At 42.0% G+C, this 18,133-nt stretch overlaps 1 protein-coding gene across 8 annotated transcripts in view; it reads right to left on the reverse strand.

Annotated features, from left to right (window-relative positions):
* Positions 1-18,133, reverse strand: part of NSUN6 (NOP2/Sun RNA methyltransferase 6) — a 44,771-nt gene that overhangs the window by 15,749 nt on the left and 10,889 nt on the right. For 5 of the 8 annotated variants that reach the window (XM_084859019.1, XM_084859018.1, XM_084859013.1 and 2 more), the window contains 7 exons: positions 14,110-14,208; positions 11,675-11,830; positions 8,847-8,926; positions 7,741-7,850; positions 7,015-7,168; positions 2,449-2,530; positions 1,336-1,455 (listed from right to left, as the gene is read on the reverse strand). In XM_084859019.1, coding sequence (XP_084715145.1) covers positions 1,336-1,455; positions 2,449-2,530; positions 7,015-7,168; positions 7,741-7,850; positions 8,847-8,926; positions 11,675-11,830; positions 14,110-14,199 — 792 coding nt within the window. In that variant the 5' untranslated portion in view covers positions 14,200-14,208. Of the gene's footprint in view, positions 1-1,335; positions 1,456-2,448; positions 2,531-7,014; positions 7,169-7,740; positions 7,851-8,846; positions 8,927-11,674; positions 11,831-12,077; positions 12,131-14,109; positions 16,602-17,455; positions 17,546-18,133 lie in introns of those variants that run through there. The other 3 variants (XM_084859017.1, XM_084859020.1, XM_084859014.1) reach the window with 3 other exon arrangements.

Here is an 18,133-nt window from a genome sequence, read left to right on the forward strand (position 1 = left end):
TCCAAAACACGATGAAACTTCCAGAAAACAGGGAAGGAAAAGGTTGGGTCACTGGGGTCAGAGTGATACCCACAAAGGCGGGGCTACATGCTCCCATGGGCAGAACTATGATACCAAACCCAGTGCGATTGTGGAAACAGGTCAGTAATGGAGCCACGGTAAGCTGGAAAAGCCAGACTATAAGCAGTCTCAGAAGAAGCGGTTTTTCTGCGATAAAATGTGGGGCTGGTGCTGAATAGCCACGACGTCATGGAAACACAGAGACATCACTGCGCAGCCAGGCTGGAGTAAATCACCGGTGGAAACACAGCCCAGGACACTGGAGAAATATAATGTATCCTGGGCATTGGAGAGATGTGACTTGCCCAGCATTAAACAATAAAGGAATAAAGGAACCCCACTTCCTTCATTTCATTTCTAGGGAGGTGTGATGGGCAAAAGCAAAAGGCTAAAGTCCTCTTCTGACCACTGAGGTTGGGAGGGTTTATTCTGGTCAGAGAATCTATCTAGTCTTCTGGGAAGTTTGTCAATCCTGTTGGTGGCCCTGAGAGCCTATGGCTGAAGGGTAGCATGTAGGTTCCTTAAGAACTGAAATTAATAATAAAAAAAATCCTGAACCTCAAAGTTAAGACAGAGAAGGGGATAGCTGAACTGTAAGGAGAGGTAACTTGCAGAGAAAAAAGAAAAAAGGGAGAAGGAAAGAGGATGCATTTCCCAAGCTGGGAAGGATGGGTGGCTTTAGGAGTCCTGCTTCATTTCCAGCATAGACCCTAGAATGGCGCCCTCCGTTGCAGCAGAAACGGCCCCTTGAAACTGGATCCTGCTTATTTCAAAAAGGAAAGGCACAAACCATTGGGTTACTCAGTTCAACTTAATAACTCAGACCTCATAGAACATCGCAGATCCTAAAGCGTTCATGATTAAACCATTATTTGAACTTATTGAAGATGGCTGGCCACAATGCCATCGTGAAAGTTCACAGACTTAAATTGCATTGTTTTTACATCATGAAAAGGATTGAAGTTTAAATGAATTTTTAAAAGATTATTGCATTCTTCCTTGCAAGACTCTTCTTTCTACCTGTATGTTTTTAAAATCACACAAGTCTGCTGAATTTTACTTGTTCAAAACAAGTAACCCAGGAAGGTCTATGTTTGCTTCAGCAATTCTACTGTACTGCAAAGTCAGTCAGTTAATAAGCAGCATGTTCAAATATTAATGGTGTGCTACTTTGAGTTATCTCTGGATCTCAGCAAATGAGTGAAACAAGCCATGCAGGAACCACAGGTCAAACTTTCCTCATTGAAATAGAAAATGCTCAGGGACTTCACTTACCTCATCACACATTAATGTTGCAAGATGGGTTGTTTTTCCCCCAGGAGCAGCACACATGTCCAAAATTCTTTGTCCTGGCTGAGGATTCAAAACATAGCTCACAACTGCTGAGGGCAAATTCTAGCAAAGGAAGTAAAGAAGTCTTTTAAGAACATATGTTTATTTCAGAAATGATAAACAGAGACATATTTTACTTAAATCTAATTCTATTACTTTCTTCCACTAAGAACCTAAATAATGCATGCTCAAGTGTATGCATTCTAATTCTGTAAGCAATGATCAAAAAATTCATGGTATCTGGTTGACTAAAGCAGCTATGAATATTAGAAAGGAAAATCTAATTTTCAGAAAAAGGCATTCCTTAGAAGTCAACACCTTACAATTAATCAAACTGATGGAGGCTGTAATCCTAAACACACTTACTAGGGAATAAGCTTCATTAAATGCAGTGGGACTTACTTCTGAGTAAATCTGCATAGGATTGCATTGTCAATTAAGGGCACAATCCTATGCATGTTTAGACAGAAAAAAAGTCCTATAACTGCTGGGGAATGCTGGGTGTTGTAACATTCTTTTGTCTAAACGTGCATAGGGTTGTGCAGCAAGCATTTAAAGGGCATGAACAATAACGATGTATTTGTTAAGTATTTCAGCGTTCTGACTGAACACTGCAGTGTTCTGGTTGAACTACTGCTATTTCAAAATAAGGAGCTTGATTCCAATATTAGGAAATTATTCCATCATTGTTGGAAACTGTTTAGCATTACTTTCAAAATGTATATAATAAAGGAGTAATACATACTATGAGGGCAGATAAATTTCAAAAACAGAATTGCTTCCTTGAACAAATGGAATGCAGACAACACTATTACATTTAGCAGAAGCACTATGAAAATGGAAACCCAGCGCAGTCCTAGCCTAGCATGTCAGATATAAAAATATTTATAATCAAATGATAACCACATTTGGAAAACCTTGATTTCAATGGAATAGGTTCTTAAACTGTGGTTTACTCACAAGTAAGCCCCACTGTGTTCAATGGGGCTTAGTTCCAGGAAAAAGGATTGTAGCCTTAATGTTCAGGAAACTACAGTCATTTTTAATACAACTTACCTGTAAAAACAGATAACTGGATAACATGTTGTCAAATGAAGGACTAAGGTAAATTGGCTCTATCATTTTTATTCCCATCCCTCTGAAAGGCACAACACACACTGGTAAGAATAAATCACCTGTTCACAGTTCTAGACCTATATGACATAAATAAAAGATGTAACACCTCAGTGGGACTGCCATATAATATGTGCGAGTAATTTAATTAATTCTGATTCTACTTTCAGGAGCATTAACCAGGAAAAAAATAAAAGTATTAATCCATATATACGATAAACTCATCTTAACCTTTATGGTGAATAGTCTTTAACAAATATTTGTTTGTCTTTGGTTAATCCAAGACAAATCAGTAGATTATTTTCTACTTTTAAAATAGATTTGTTTCGCTGTATATATGGCTTAAACTTAAGGTTTAGTTGCCTGGCTTGTATGATATGTGGATTACTTACTATCTGATTACAGTGTATACTGTGAAAAGTGCTTGTACAAATATGCAAGATTCCAAAATCCCCAGGGAAAGTTCTTGTAAGATTTCCAAAACATTAGTTTCCATTTTATCAGTTAATAAAGCTGTGTCCTATACTGATTTCCTAACTTTTATAGCACACCTGTACAACATAATACCCATAAACCAATTGCAGCCTAATCCCTGACTATTTGCAGCCATCTGGGGAAAACCCAAATATACATTTTTGCAGCACCTTTCCATCTCTTTGTGGGAACATTTAAGCTCCCATTGTTATGTTACACTGGCATTTGTGATGGAATACCTTCCTGAGCCACCAATATGACATGAAAATGACATGGGCCCAGTGCTCTTCAACATTTTTATGAATGACTTGGAGGAGGAGGTGCAGGGAATGCTGATCAAATTTGCAGATGACACCAAATTGGGTGGGATAACTAATACCCTGGAAGACAGAAACAAAATTCAAAGTGATCTGGATAGACTGGAGCGCTGGGCAGAAAACAACAGAATGACATTTAATAGGGATAAATGCCAAGTTCTGCACCTAGGAAAAAGAAACCAAAGGCACAGTTACAAGATGGGGGATACGTGGCTCAACCACACTACAAGCGAGAAGGATCTTGGAATTGTTGTCGATCACAAGCTGAATATGAGCCAACAATGTGATGTGGCTGCAAAAAAGGCAAATGCTCTTTTGGGCTGCATTAATAGAAGCATTGCTTCCAAATCCCGGGAAGTACTAGTTCCCCTCTACTCAGCACTGGTTAGGCCTCATCTGGAGTACTGTGTGGGGCACTTTAAGAAGGATGCAGACAAACTGGAGAGGGTTGAGAGGAGGGCAACAAAGATGATCAGGGGACTGGAAACAAAGCCCTATGAAGAGAAACTGAAAGAACTGGGCATGTTTAGCCTTGAGAAGAGAAGACTGAGGGGAGATATGATAGCACTCTTCAAGTACTTGAAAGGTTGTCACAGAGAAGAAGGCCAGGATCTCTTCTTGATCATCCCAGAGTGCAGGACACGGAATCATGGGCTCAAGTGACAGGAAGCCAGATTCCGGCTGAACATCAGGAAAAACGTCCTGACTGTTAGAGCAATACGACAATGGAACCAATTAGCTGGGGAGGTGGTGGGCTCTCCCACACTGGAGGCCTTCAAGACGAGGCTGGACAGCCATTTGTCAGGGATGCTCTGACTTGGATTCCTGCATTGAGTGGGGGGTTGGACACGATGGCCTTGTAGGCCCCTTCCAACCCTACTATTCTATGATTCTATGATTCTAAGAAAATCCTTGGGCTGAGGTAAGTCAACACTGCAACTCCTAGCCACACCAAGACGACCCAGTTTCCCAGAATGGAAATCTTAGTATGGCAAGAAGCCATACCATGGGATCCTCATTTTACCCTGGCAGTACAGGAAGGATCATACTCCAGTGATTCCAGCATAAGGAGATAAGCTAGAGAACGCCTGTGCCACTGGCCCGGTTCTCATGACATGATAGCCCTCCATGAGTTAATTTACAAGAGCCCTTGGGGGCTCTTGTGATGTGCTGGGAGCTTGTGGGCACCATTTTTGCATGGCGCCCATGGGCAACCAGCTTGCCATAGCTTGTCGAGTTGTGCAAACCCAGGTGGCAGGCATTGTCTAAGGGTTAGACAACCCTCAAATAACCCTAAAACAAGCCATGGGTTATTTAAGAGTGGTCTAACCCTCAAATAGCCCCTGCTACCTGGAGAAGCCATGGCAAGGTGGGTGTGCATGGGCACCATGCAAAAATGGCATCCGTGAGTGGCTGGCATGATGCAACAGCCCCTGTGTGTAAATTAACTCATGGTGGGGTGTCATATGAATCAGGTCAGCATTACTTTCTCTTCCTGGATTCAGACACCTATGGTGGAGCAGACACCAATTTTCCAGTCTGCTGCTGCCCATCAGCCATACTGCACCGCCAATTTCAACTGCTGGGAGAGTGAAAGCCTTCTGTGTTGCTGTCATCAAACTTAGTGAGGAGGACTAGAAATAGGAAAGGGGACAGAAAAAGAGAAAGAAAGGGAAGGATTGAAAGATGGGTGCACAGGGAGATGGATGGGAGAAGATAAAAAGAGGAGTAACAGAGCTGGTGGGGAAGAGAATGAAAAACATGTTGTGGGGTTCAGGGGGGTGGGGGAAAGAGGGACAACTGAAAGATGTGGCTGTAGAGGGACCAGTGAGCTGAAGAAGTAATAGAAAAAGAACTACTAAGCAGAGGAGAGAGAAAAGGAGGCAGACTTAAAGACTTAACAGAGAGAGAGAGAGAGAGAGAGAGAGAGAGAGAGAGAGAGATATCAGTACTGGTACAGAAGAAGGAAGCAGCACACAATAGGGGTGGGCAGAAAGGAAGAGACAGTTAACACAGAATAGGTTAAAGAGAAAATACTGAGAATTGTAGCAAAAAATGCTCTTTCATGGTTGGTGAAGTGATGTACTTCTCTTGATAAAAATATAAAAGTGGCCTCAAAATTATCTGAGTTGTATGACTTACACGGAGAGAAATTTGCATGAAAACATTGGGGTGGCGGGTACGGGTGAATTCACTACTGATGCAGAGCTTCTCTACTATTATTTTAAGGCAGTCCAAATTAAAGCAAGCTTTAAGCCTTTCCCTCACATCAAAGAAATTAAAAATGGTACAAATAAACATGGAAGTGTAAGTGATAAATAACTGCAGTTAGCAAGCATGGATACTGCTCACTGCATGAGGCAGATAATGCTTCATGAGGCAAATGAACTCAGGAACAGGAAAACCAATAGGGACCGACTGAACTATTGCAGTCGTACAATTCACTATGATCATCAGACAGGGTTACAATATTCCCGCTGCTTTCTTTAATCTATTTGGAAATCAAAGGATGGTCCAAGTAAAGGATGCTCTAAGGCTATTTTAATTAGTACAATTGCTGAACATATATTAGGCTGTGACCTACTTCTGAGTATTTTCAACACACATAAATATACTATTTCTATAAATATATATAATTTACATCGTAAGTGGCTGAAAAGATGGTAAAAAGTATTATATAACTATTATGTGGTATCATCTCTGTCATCTTCCTGCCTATTCTCAATCCTTAGAATACTCAAATGTCATTATTTGCAACTATGAAGTCTTTCTGTCCAGCTGCTAACATGGGTTATTTCAATATCAAAATATAATACCGAACTACTTATTTTATACTTAAACTAGCCCATAGCCTTAGTAAATATCTGTGGTATTACTGTGCCTAGAACATAAATTGTATAGGATGGGTAGGTATGCTTTATCTTCTCCAAGTGTCTTAGAACTGCCACTGCAGCATATGGTCCAATGGATCCAAAGTATCTGACAGAATTCTCCTTTCTGCACACTCTTCTAAGACAAGTAGTCAGCGAGAGTTCCCAAATTTTGAAGCTTTTTGAGAGGAATTAGTTTGCTTGAGAGTTTTTAAAATGTTTTTGACCTGCTCTATCCAAATCTGTCTGTACCTACAGAACATAATAATAAAGTCATGCTGGATCAGACCAAAGACCTATCTAGCCCAGCATTCCTTACTCACAGCGGCCAACCAAATGCCTATGGGAAGCCCACAAGCAGGACATGAATGCAACAACACCCTCTCACTTGCGTTCCACAGCAACTCATATTCAGAGACTTACTCCATAACCAAGGGTGGCAGACTAGGTGGCTGACAGCAACTTCTTAACAGCATAATTGGTTAAACAAGGCAAGTATATGTTTTAAGGAGCTGTCATCAGCCATCTTGGCTGCCACCTTTGGTTTTAGGATCAAGACTCAAGTGTATCACTTCAGCATAGACATATTTGGATTTAGCAGGTGAAAACACATAAAAACACCCAAGCAAACAAATTTCCCACAAAAAGCCATAAAAATCCCTAAGGGTATCCAATCAGAAACTTACTCTAACTCTAAGCTGTGAGCATTCTCTTTTGAATTTTCAGAGAAGTGTCAAAAAAGGTCTTTACTGGTGTCACAAGATACATTTAAAACTGAAGTAGTTTTCTAACAAAATAATAGTATTCAGGTGTAGCATCTCAATCTTTATTACAAATTTCTGACTTACTTCAATGGGCCATCAGAATTAAAAATGTCACTGCGGCTCAATTGAGAAATCCCATTTCCAATGAAAACTTTGGTTCCCAGAAATTCTTTGGCTCCTCTTTTACATTTCCCTTCAATATCAGAGTACACTGAAACCACATCACCAGCTTTCATGACTAGGGAAAAAAGGAAAGACCATTTAAGATTATATTTTATTTGGCACAAGAACACTGATCCAATTACTGGGCACTTCTGCTAGGCCACATACTTGAGCTCCATGTATTCAACAAGATTCACTTCAGGTAAAGATTAGTTCTGGAACAACTTCAATAATGGCTATTCCAGATGCACACTTGGCAGCTTTTTCTGTGACTTTTAAAGAGATATAGCCTATATTTAAAATATATGGTCTAATGTACAAGAAATGTTAATACCGAAATTAATAAAACTAGGGGGTACAGGGTCTGAGGTATGGAAGAAAAAGATGTAGCAGTACTTCTGACTTGTTGAAGGTGGGGTGGGTGATTGGATCTAGACTAGAACTGGATCAGAGTGAAACTCTTGTTGTGTGGCACTGCCTCTGAGCAGGCATGAAAAAAAACACCTAGAAAGAGGCATGAGAACAGCACGGCAGTGGCTTTTTTGGAGGAGCCTCATGAAAAATTGGGGCAGCAATACTTTAGCAGCTACCAACTACAAAGTATTATTTTTGTTAAAACCTAGAGGAAGATAAGAAAAAAAACCTTACATTTTGAAGCAGATATAATTCCAGGAGCATAGACATGTGCTCCTCGAAGTACTGCACTGCCACACTGCGCACCAACAATAACTTGATTTGTCAACTTTTGTAGACCTTTTCTGAAGTGGAAAAAATGGTGTTTAATTAAGGAAAGTCTAATAACACAATTAGAAAAAAAGTTAATTTAAGCCCTGCTGTTGTTCTCACCTGCCTCCACCTCTCCCACCACAATCACTTCTACTGCCCACTCTTTTGGCTTCCACATTCTTTCTGCTGTGTTATCTTTGCGGCCATTATCTTTCTAAGCAAACAGAGTGCACTTCCATAATAGCTGTGCTCAAAGGCTATACATTTCAAATCTAAAAGTGTGTTTCAAAAATGAAGGGCCTCTAACACTCCCCCTCCCCCCAGTAGAGAGGTCTACCTTATTGATAATGGAAGTCAATCATAAATCCTTTCTCTGCTTATAGCAAACTGAATATCTTTTAGGATCATTAAAGCTCTCCAATGTTTAATCATTATAATTTCTATTACATTGCTGATTGCTAGAATCAATAGTTCAAACAATGAGAGAGTTCACACATAATGCTGGATGGTGTTCCCACCCTCCTCTCTCCCTTCTCCAGTGCAGCTGCAAGGAAACCAGAAGCTTCCAAACCCTAAACTGTGGGTAATTTTAATTATGGCCTGTTCAAACAAGCGAGCTTTATTAGTCATGGTTTGAAGCTGGCTTGTTTGAACAAAACATGGTTATTGTTAACCATAGTTTGTTGGGTTTGAACAACACAAGCTGCAATTAATCAAACAGAAGTGGAAGCTTTGAATTCCTCACAAACACACCAGAGGAGGAGGGGGAGCATACAGACCCAAGGCTCACTGCAGTTCATCCTCTTAACACTAACCTTGGCTTAGCATTAATATGTGAACTGCCTCAGTCTATTTTACAATGACTTGGGGTGCAACATGCATAGGACTGCACCCTAATAGATCTATTCTAAATATTTTCTCCAGTGTATCCTATGTGCTTTAGAAACTTGGGATTAGTCTACAAGCCGTCAAAGCTACACGACATAAAATATAAATTCTGTAACATTAAAATTCTAAAAAACACTGACCTGGGCCCAACAACAGGAATAACTAAGATGTCAGGAAGTTGTGGATGCTGAAGAACTGGAACACTAAGACTTGAATATTGCTATAGGTTAAAAAAAAAGAACATATTTCCAATGAAAAGTACTCAACAGCATTATAGCTATTTTGTTTGTCATCATTAATATTTTCAGTTGACAGAAGTATTTATGTGCAGAATATTTTCAAGAGTCCACGATATAGCCATAGTCCTTATGAATTAAGGAATCATAGAATAGTAGGGTTGGAAGGGGCTTACAAGACCATCAAGTCCAACCCCCTGCTCAATGCAGGAATCCAAGTCAGAGCATCCCTGACAGATGGCTGTCCAGCCTTGTCTTGAACGCCTCGAGTGTGGGAGAGCCCACTACCTCCCTAGACAATTGATTCCATTGTCGTATTGCTCTAACAGGATGTTTTTCCTGATGTTCAGCCGGAATCTGGCTTCCTGTCACTTGAGCCCATTATTCCATGTCCTGCATTCTGGGATGATGGAGAAGAGATCCTGGCCTTTCTCTCTGTGACAACCTTGCAAGTACTTGAAGAGCACTATCATATCTCCCCTCAGTCTTCTCTTCTCAAGGCTAAACATGCCTAGTTCTTTCAGTCTCTCTTCATAGGGCTTTGTTTCCAGTCCCCTGATCATCTTTGTTGCCCTCCTCTCAACCCTCTCCAGCTTGTCTACATCCTTCCTAAAATGTGGTGCCCAGAACTGGACACAGTACTCCAGATGAGGAACTCTGTTTGACTACAATGTAAGCCAGTGATAAACTTCACTTCAGAAATAAAGGGCGACTCTCAAGTCACACTAATTTTTCTTGAATAATGGACCTCATACAGATATCATCAACTCATCCACTTCCATTATTAGTAAGTGACTGCAGAGAAGTGTGCCACTTCACATCTTCATTTAGAGGTGGACTTAGCGACTGACAGAGAAACAGCTCAAACACATAGAAAAACAGCAGGATACTTTTTGGACTGTACTAGTGCAGACTGCATATAAGGGGAATCATGTTCACATTTTTTTAAAAAAATTTGTTGCTTTCCCATGTGAAAAGCTCCCTGCCCACTAAAAGTGATCATGCAAAGAAAAGCTTTAGCATAGGTTCCGTCCTAATGTATCCCTGCTGCTGCCAAACATCATTTCCCCAAACATCAGTTATTTATTTGTAGAGATAAACAAGCAGAAAAGATACGGTGGCACTTCAGAATGATCTGCTATGCAGTTTGAATAATGTGGAGTTAATTTTCTCTGGAAAAGAAAGTAGGTAACACTTTGTATGCCCTGGCCGTGGGCTTCCAAGATTTAGAGGTGCCGAGAAAGTGATAAGTCAGATCCAGGTTTGCTTACAAGGTTATTTTATTATTTACAACGCACAGGCGTACCCAGTGGTTGGATCAGACAAAAGCTCTGAACAAAGGGCTGCGCTGCAAGATGACTTTTACATCATACATGTTATTCAGGTATAGCAGTGAGGTAGTAGGACAGGTGCAAGCATTAATTAGAGTTCATCTACAACTTTCCCAGCACAGCCTAACAGTGCTTAGTAACATATTTGGCAGAAGCAAGACTATTGTAATTTTCTCAGCGTGGACACCTGTGGCTTAAGATAAACATAGCTTCACTCTCTGGCGCCTCCTAGGCTCTGATAAGATAAAAGGTACCAGAGCTTGTTAGCATGGAATGTGCTGGGGGCGCTACACCAGCCTTTGATTCATCTTAAGAGCTGGCAGGCCCAACTGCAAGGGATTGCAACTAATAATGAACCAAAGCAGAGAGCATTATGGATCTTTAAGCGAGTCTAAAACTACTGTTAGCTTGCTTACAGGCCTGGGGCCCTACACCCTTAAATAAAAGAGAACAGGAGTTGCCAATTTATAACGTTTCAGGTTTTAGAGCAATCCTAATCCCCAGTTCTGCTGGTGAGGATTACAATGGGGCAGACATGCCCCACCACTGGCAAAGAGAAGTTATGCCAGTGGAGACACCACACCTTCCTAGAGGCCCCATTACTCCTGCATACCGTTCTGCAGGGATAAATCTGCCAACAGTGATGCTCCTGATAGCAGTACACGCCCAAACAGGATATTTCAGGAGCCAGGCTTTGGATTCAAAGAGCTATGGCAGCCAGTAGCTGGTGTAGCTAGTTCAATTGGGGATGGGGGTGGGTGTTAAAAAAAAAACACCTGGTAAAGCCATCCCTCCCTCTGTCACACATCTCTTGCCCTGGCCAGCATGAACCAGCAGGATGTTGGAAGTAGCAGACAATCCACCACTTTGCCCACTCCTCCACAGCCAGGATTACTCTCTCTCTTTAGTGTTTTAAATTTATCCATTTTGTAACAGACTTTACCAGCAGCAGAGTATTTTTACTCAACACTGTCAGACAGAAACTCATACATTCTTCCCATGATGCCTCTAAAAACAAAAAAATAGCACTTTCAAGTGTTTTTATTATAGTTATTAACACTGCATATGATATACTTATTGTATATTTTATGTTATTTAGTTTATTTTTACTTCCATTTTAATTGTAGGTATTTATTATTTTATTTGCACCACATTTGATTTACAGTGAAATCCAATTCATGTCTAGTCAGAAGTAGGCCCCATTGAGTTCAATGGGACTTACTCCCAGGTAAGTGTGGATAGTGTAGCCTTAAACTGCAATCCTATGTATATTTACCTGGGAGTAAATCCCATTTAACTTAACGGGACTTACTTCTGACTAGACATGGCTAGGATCACTTAATTAATGGCTTAACTAACTGATAGACAGATGGACAACTAGGGAAGAGACACTGCACAGACCTTGTAGATCTCTTCAGAAAGCAGGCTTCTTACATGTTCCACAGATGCCAAATGAGTATTCACGCGAACAGTTGTGAAAGCTGGCGGATGAGATAAATTATTTAACAGAGACTCAAATTTCTGTTCAGCTTCCAATGGACCCATTGCAGTTATGAGCTTAAAATAAAAGCAAACAAACAAAATACATCAGATCAGCAGTATTAGTATGCTATGCTATAATCCTAGAAGCAGAATATTGTTGATACAAACCAGAGTACTTGAGACTCAAATGGGGTTGAATTGGATTAAACCAAGTGCTCCCATGTAGAGAAATCAATGAAAGTCAACTGCAATCCTATGCATACTTAAAAGATGCAAGTAAATTTGTTTAAGATTGGTTGTAATTCAGAATAAATTGAAGTACCTTGGTTTTAACCACCTGATGAGCCACAGCCTAAATGGGCAAGAATTTAATGTCTGGGGATAAAGCAAGATTGATTTTAGTAGATTTTAAATGGTCATACTTTTTATTGAATATATATTTTGTAAAGTCATTACAAGCCATGGGCTTCTGTGGATGGCATAAATTTAACATAGATAAATATTTATTAATATCTTCAGCACGGAAGTGTTTTAACTCAAACACAGAAAATATGAAGGATTTTTTTTCTCATTATATCTTGAGAAATAAAATGTTGCTGTTGTTCAGTTGTTCAGTCGTGTCCGACTCTTTGTGACCCCATGGACCATAGCACGCCAGGCCTTCCTGTCCTGCGCTCTCTCCCGGAGTGTGCTCAAGTCCATATTCATTGCATCGGCGATGCTATCTAGCCATCTCATCCTCTGCCATCCCCTTCTCCTTTTGCCTTCAATCTTTCCCAGCATCAGGGTCTTTTCCAGTGACTTTTCTCTGATTATACGAACCTTTGTCGGCAAGGTGATGTCTCTGCTTCTTACTATGCTGTCTAGGTTTGCCACAGCTTTCCTCCCAAGGAGCAAGCGTCTTTTAATTTCATGGCTACAGTCACCGTCTGGAGTGATCTTGGAGCCCAAGCAAATAAAATCTGTCACTGCCTCCATTTCTTCCCCTTCTATATGCCAGGAAGTGATGGGGCCAGATGCCATGATTTTAGTTTTTTTTAATGTTGAGTTTCAAACCAGCTTTTGCACTCTCCACTTTCACTCCCAACAAGAGGCTCTTTAGATCCTCTTCGCTTTCTGCCATTAGGGTGGTATCGTCTGCGTATCTGAGGTTGTTGATAATGACAGCTCTTATAATATGGCCAGCTACTTTAGCTGTCACTAAATGTATTGTTAGTGGAAGGCACCATGCACACACATTTGTGTACCTCTTTCCAAACATCTCCTTACTTAGATTAGCTTTGCACATTCCCTTTGCATGTAGTTTCAAGATGAAGCTGGACAGCCATCTGTCAGGGATGCTTTGACTTGGATTCCTGCATTGAGCAGGGGGTTGGACTCGATGGTCTTATAGGCCCTTTCCAACCCTACTATTCTATGATTCTATGACCTACAATTTTAATTTCATTTATATCTTCTGAGCATTTATATCCCATCTTTCAACAAGTTCTCAAGGTGGATTAAAAAATCAGGAAAAAAATCAATTAAAATACATAGAATGATACATATTAAAAATAAAGGGTACAATCCTATGTATGTTTTGACAGAACGCTGGCTGGGGAATGCTGAGAGCTGTAGGAATTTTTCTAAACATGGTTAGGATTGCACGCAAAAATATTTAAACAGCACCAAATAACTCAGTGAAGTTAAAACCAATGGAGGGAGCAATCCTATGTGGATCAATGGTCGCCTCTGACCCTGGGAGCGACTGCCTGTCCAGTGCAGGGCAGGAGGAGTGGTGAGGAGCGGATCTTCTCCTCGGTCCTCCCGCCCAGGTTTCGCGGCAAGACAGCTGATTTTGGCTGTCTAGCCGCGGGACCTCAGAGCACGGGAAGCGGTGGCCCTACAACACACAGGAAATGTTGTATCGGCGTTTCCAAACTCCCCAGCCCGGTCCCAAGAACATCCCGGTTTCCCTGCTCCATGCTGTTCTTACAATCACAGATCATGGGGCCGATCCGCGCTGCCTGAGGCAGCACGGGAGGGCGTGGGGGTGGGTTCTCTGGGAACCGACAACTCCTATGGCTGTCTAGCCACTGACTAGCAGCCACAGGATTGCACCCTTAGAAGCTAAAACAATGCATGTTGTTTTCCTACTATGCAGAGAGCTGCATGTTCCAAGCATGGTATCACAGGATCACATCATACCAGAAAAAGTAATTTGACAGCACAGTCCTCTACATGTCTAGTCAGAAGTCCCACTGAATTCAGCTAGACTTATTCCCATATAGATTGTATATGACAACAATTATCTGAAACAGAAAGTTCGCATTTTCTTTTGCATTTTTAATTAATCAATGTGTGCAGGACCTTACCTCATCATTTTTAAATGTTGCCCTCAGATAGCCTTCAACCTCTGGCCTCAGTAAGATTTTGGGGAAAATAGCCATAGTCTTTGCTGTCATCTCTTTTTTCTGGAAAACATTTGTAATAAACAATACACATATTTCATCAAATACTTTTGACATGCACAACTCATAACCAAACAAAATTAGATTACAAAGGTTTTAAATATTTTTTTCTACGTTCCCACTCAACATGGATATATCATGAAGCCAAATAAAACGTGTTTTAAGGCAAGGCATCAACTGATCTTATTCCTTCATCAGTTTTAACATTCAGCAAGACAGACATTCTCAAATTTAGTGAAAATGATCTAAACCAGGGGTGTAAACCTCAGGCCCAGGGGCCAAATCCAGCCCTCCAGGATTCCCCAAATGACCACACCCCTTTCTCTGGCCCCACCGTCTCCTGCCGAAGCACCAGTTGTTTGGCTGTTTCTCGGTTTTTCTGCAGCTTGATCCCCATTCTATTAGGTTGAAATTCCTTCTCCTAAGGCTTAATTTTTGGCAGTAAGAGCTTTAAGCTAACATACGCTGGCACTTTTGTTTTTGGTTCCATTCCTTTTTCCTTCAGCACCATCCACCACTAGAATGTAGCCCCCAAAAGCATCTCTGAAATGTAATGTTGCTCTCAGGCTGAAAGAGATTCAACACCCCTGATTTAAACTTTACAGTAAAAAGCAGTATTTCATCTGCTACATGATACACCTGGCTGTATTATACAGGATGTCATGTGATATAATGTAATTATTGTTTAAACAGTAATTTAATATCCTCAATGAGGATATATAATACTAAGGCTTCCAGCCTAAGCCCACTTACCTGGGAATAAGCCTCACTGACATGTATAGGATTGGGCTATATATAGCCTAAACTGCCCTGGTCAGCAAAGAGTTCATCTGAAAGGGCACTCAGGAAAAAAAGATTCCATACCACACTTCCCCAAATGGCCTGCTACTAATATCATTGTCACAATCCTGCTCAACCACATTTATCTTTTGTTTCCAAGACTGGCAACTGGAACTACTCAGAAAGCCAGATTTGTCCAGCAGCAGCCAGTTGCTGATCCCTAGCTTAGAAGCTGTCTTTTGCATGGGAACCATGCTCCATGATGGCCTGATTAAGAATAGCAATTGATGAGTAAAAGTTTTAAATAAACGACAAAGAAATTGCTTTATCAAAAATATATAGTAGGTCTTTAAAATATTATCTTTAGAATTGTTAAAGGTTTCAAACCATGTAGGAAGATCTGGCAAAACTATCCTTAACAGGCTTTAGCCAATGTCCAGCCTACTTTCTCAGATCAAAAAAGCAACTGAAATCCCAATCGGCATCAAGAAAGCTCTGACGTTCCTTGTGATCTGTTATGTGATATCATTTAGTAAGGTACAAGGCTTTATTTTCAAAGGCTCTACATTTTTAAGTAGTTGTGCAGTTTAATCCTATGCATATTAACTCAAAAAGTACGTCCCACTTTGTTCAATGGGACTTAATTTCATATTTCAATGAACTGTGCTAAGGATTGCAGCCTTATTTACATTTGTTTTTAATCACTTATGATCCATATGTACCAGTTGACTTGATTTGCCTAAACATTGCTTTAGGTTTCTTGTGTAAAGGCATATTTCTTGGGATGGTTCCCACCTTTGAAAGCCACATTTTGAGAAATTTACTGGCCCAAGATGTGTGCTGATAGCCACAAGCTTAGAAGGCTTTAAAGGGGAATTCAATTAATCCTACATGAATTTGTCTTTCATTGTCATAATCACTATATACAGCCTCCAGGTACAGAGGCAGTATGTGTCCAAGTACCAGTTGCTGGGGAGCAATAATGAGGGAATGTTACTGACTTCATGTTTTGCTTGTGGGTTTCTGAGAAATGTCTGGTTGGCTACTGTGGAAAACAGAATGCTGGACTAGATGGACCTTTGATCTGATCCAGCAGGGCTCTTCTTATAATACATATATTTCTATATCTATTTCAAAGTTAAAAGTGATTCCCTGCATTATCTAGTTGTGATCCTTACAACAAATCTGTAAAGTAAGTCAGCATTATCATCCCCCAAATTGCAGATGGGGAGGGTGGGATGACTGAGGCTAAAGAGAGCAGCGCACATAAGGCCAGCTAATGAGTTCATGGCAGACGTAAGACTCAAACCAAGAGCGTTCCACTTTGTAGCTCAGTCTCTTAGGGTGCAATCCTATCAGGATAGGTGACTGCCTATCCAATACAAGGCAGGAGCAGCGCGGAGGGGATCATCCCCTCTGTGCTTCAGCCGCCCTGCATTCGCGGCTAGACAGCTGATTTTGGCTGTCTAGCCATGGGAAGTCGGAGTGGGGGGGGGCCACTGGACGATGCATAGGAAGCGTCAGAACAGCACTTCTGCCCTCTCCGCCTCACCCCCAGGAACACCCCATTTTCGCTGCTTTGCACTCCTCTTACAAGCATGGGGCTGATCTGTGCTGCCTACATGGCAGCACAGGAGTGGGCAGAGGTCAGTTCTCAGGGAACTGACCTCGAAGCATGGGCCCCAAGGTCGGTTCCCAGGAACCAACCTATCCTATGGCTATCTAGCTGCCAACTAGCGGCCATAATGTTAGAAAAAAAAAGGAGACTCCATAACCGTTGGCGTCTCAAGTTACGTAAGAGCCCGAGTGGCGGGAAAATATAGGCGGAGCAAAAAGGGAATCATTCTGACGCGCTCATGACTAACAGCTTGGTAAGCTGATAGTGACTGTTTATTGGAAATTGACTTAGTGAGCCGATGTACTAACTGTTTCATTGGTTACTGGTAAGAACAATAGAAGCGATATGATATAAAGGGCTTTTGCACACATGTCTCGGGGTCCAGACTGCTCTGCACCCGTTTTGCAAAACGTTCAATAAAATACTGTTGGATCCACTGCTGCCTGCCTGGCATTCTTTTCTTCTAAACCGAAAGCAAGGACTTTTTATCTAACAATTTGGTGCCGTGACTCGGATCCTGCTTCGGGGCGCATCCCCTTTGCGCTGAGCCGAGGGGCCGTGGAGGAGAAGTGGCCACAGGCGGTTGTTTTACACTGCCTTCTCCTCACGACGGTGGCGGCAGAGGCGCCTGGGGACCAACGCCAGAGGAAGAGGGAGACGTGATCACTCTTTTTAGGCACCGGCAGTGGATCACTAAGCAGCTGGACGCAGCTGCGGGCGGGACAGAAGAGGCTTTTGGGGTAAGTGAAACAGCTTACATTAGGGGATAAACACAGGACGGTGGTGTGTTTGTAATTGTGTGAGACGCCTACGGGCGAAGCGAGTGGGGAGCCCCGATCTGCATTTCCTTACCCCGGAGACGGGCTAGGTCAGAGGAGGGCGAAGCGCAAGAATTGCTGACTGAAATTCCCACCGTCTTGGGCGGGTCCCAATCTAAGTCTGCGAAGAAGTCCCATACGCCCTTGGAGTGTTGTTCGCGCAGTTGGTCACATTTTAAGCAGGATTATGGAACTAAGATGACAAAAGATCGTCTTGTCTTTTTTTGCACCCGGGAATGGCCAATATTAGAACCCAAATGGCCACCCGAGGGGTCTTTTGACCCAACCTTGGTATCTGATGTGCGAACAATAGTAGCACAGAGGGGAAGTTGGGACCAGTTCCCTTATATTGATTCGTGGGCAACTTGTGTGCCCCTTGGCGGCAGGCCTGCTCCGTGGGTTGTTAAATGCATGGCCCTTGCCCTTCCCATGGTGGTCAAAAGGAAACCACCAAAAGAAGGACCACCCAGGGTCGTGGCCACAGCACCGGAGGACCTACTGCTTCCTCCTCCCTACGGGACAGCCGTCGCAGGGCGCTCGTTGCAACCACCACCCTCTCCTGAGGGGCCCGCCCAGCGGTTAGATGCCCCCGAGAAGGACCCCTCTCATGAAATAGTACCAGAGGACCCCACCCCTCTAGTTGAATGCCAGGACACTCTCCAAGATCGTCTATATTCCCTAGAGGAAAGATTGGAGGTCCTACAGAGAGAGG

This window comes from Heloderma suspectum, chromosome 5, assembly GCF_057233095.1.
Source record: "Heloderma suspectum isolate Gila_16-S chromosome 5, 16-S_ref, whole genome shotgun sequence".
Taxonomy (NCBI): domain Eukaryota; kingdom Metazoa; phylum Chordata; class Lepidosauria; order Squamata; family Helodermatidae; genus Heloderma; species Heloderma suspectum.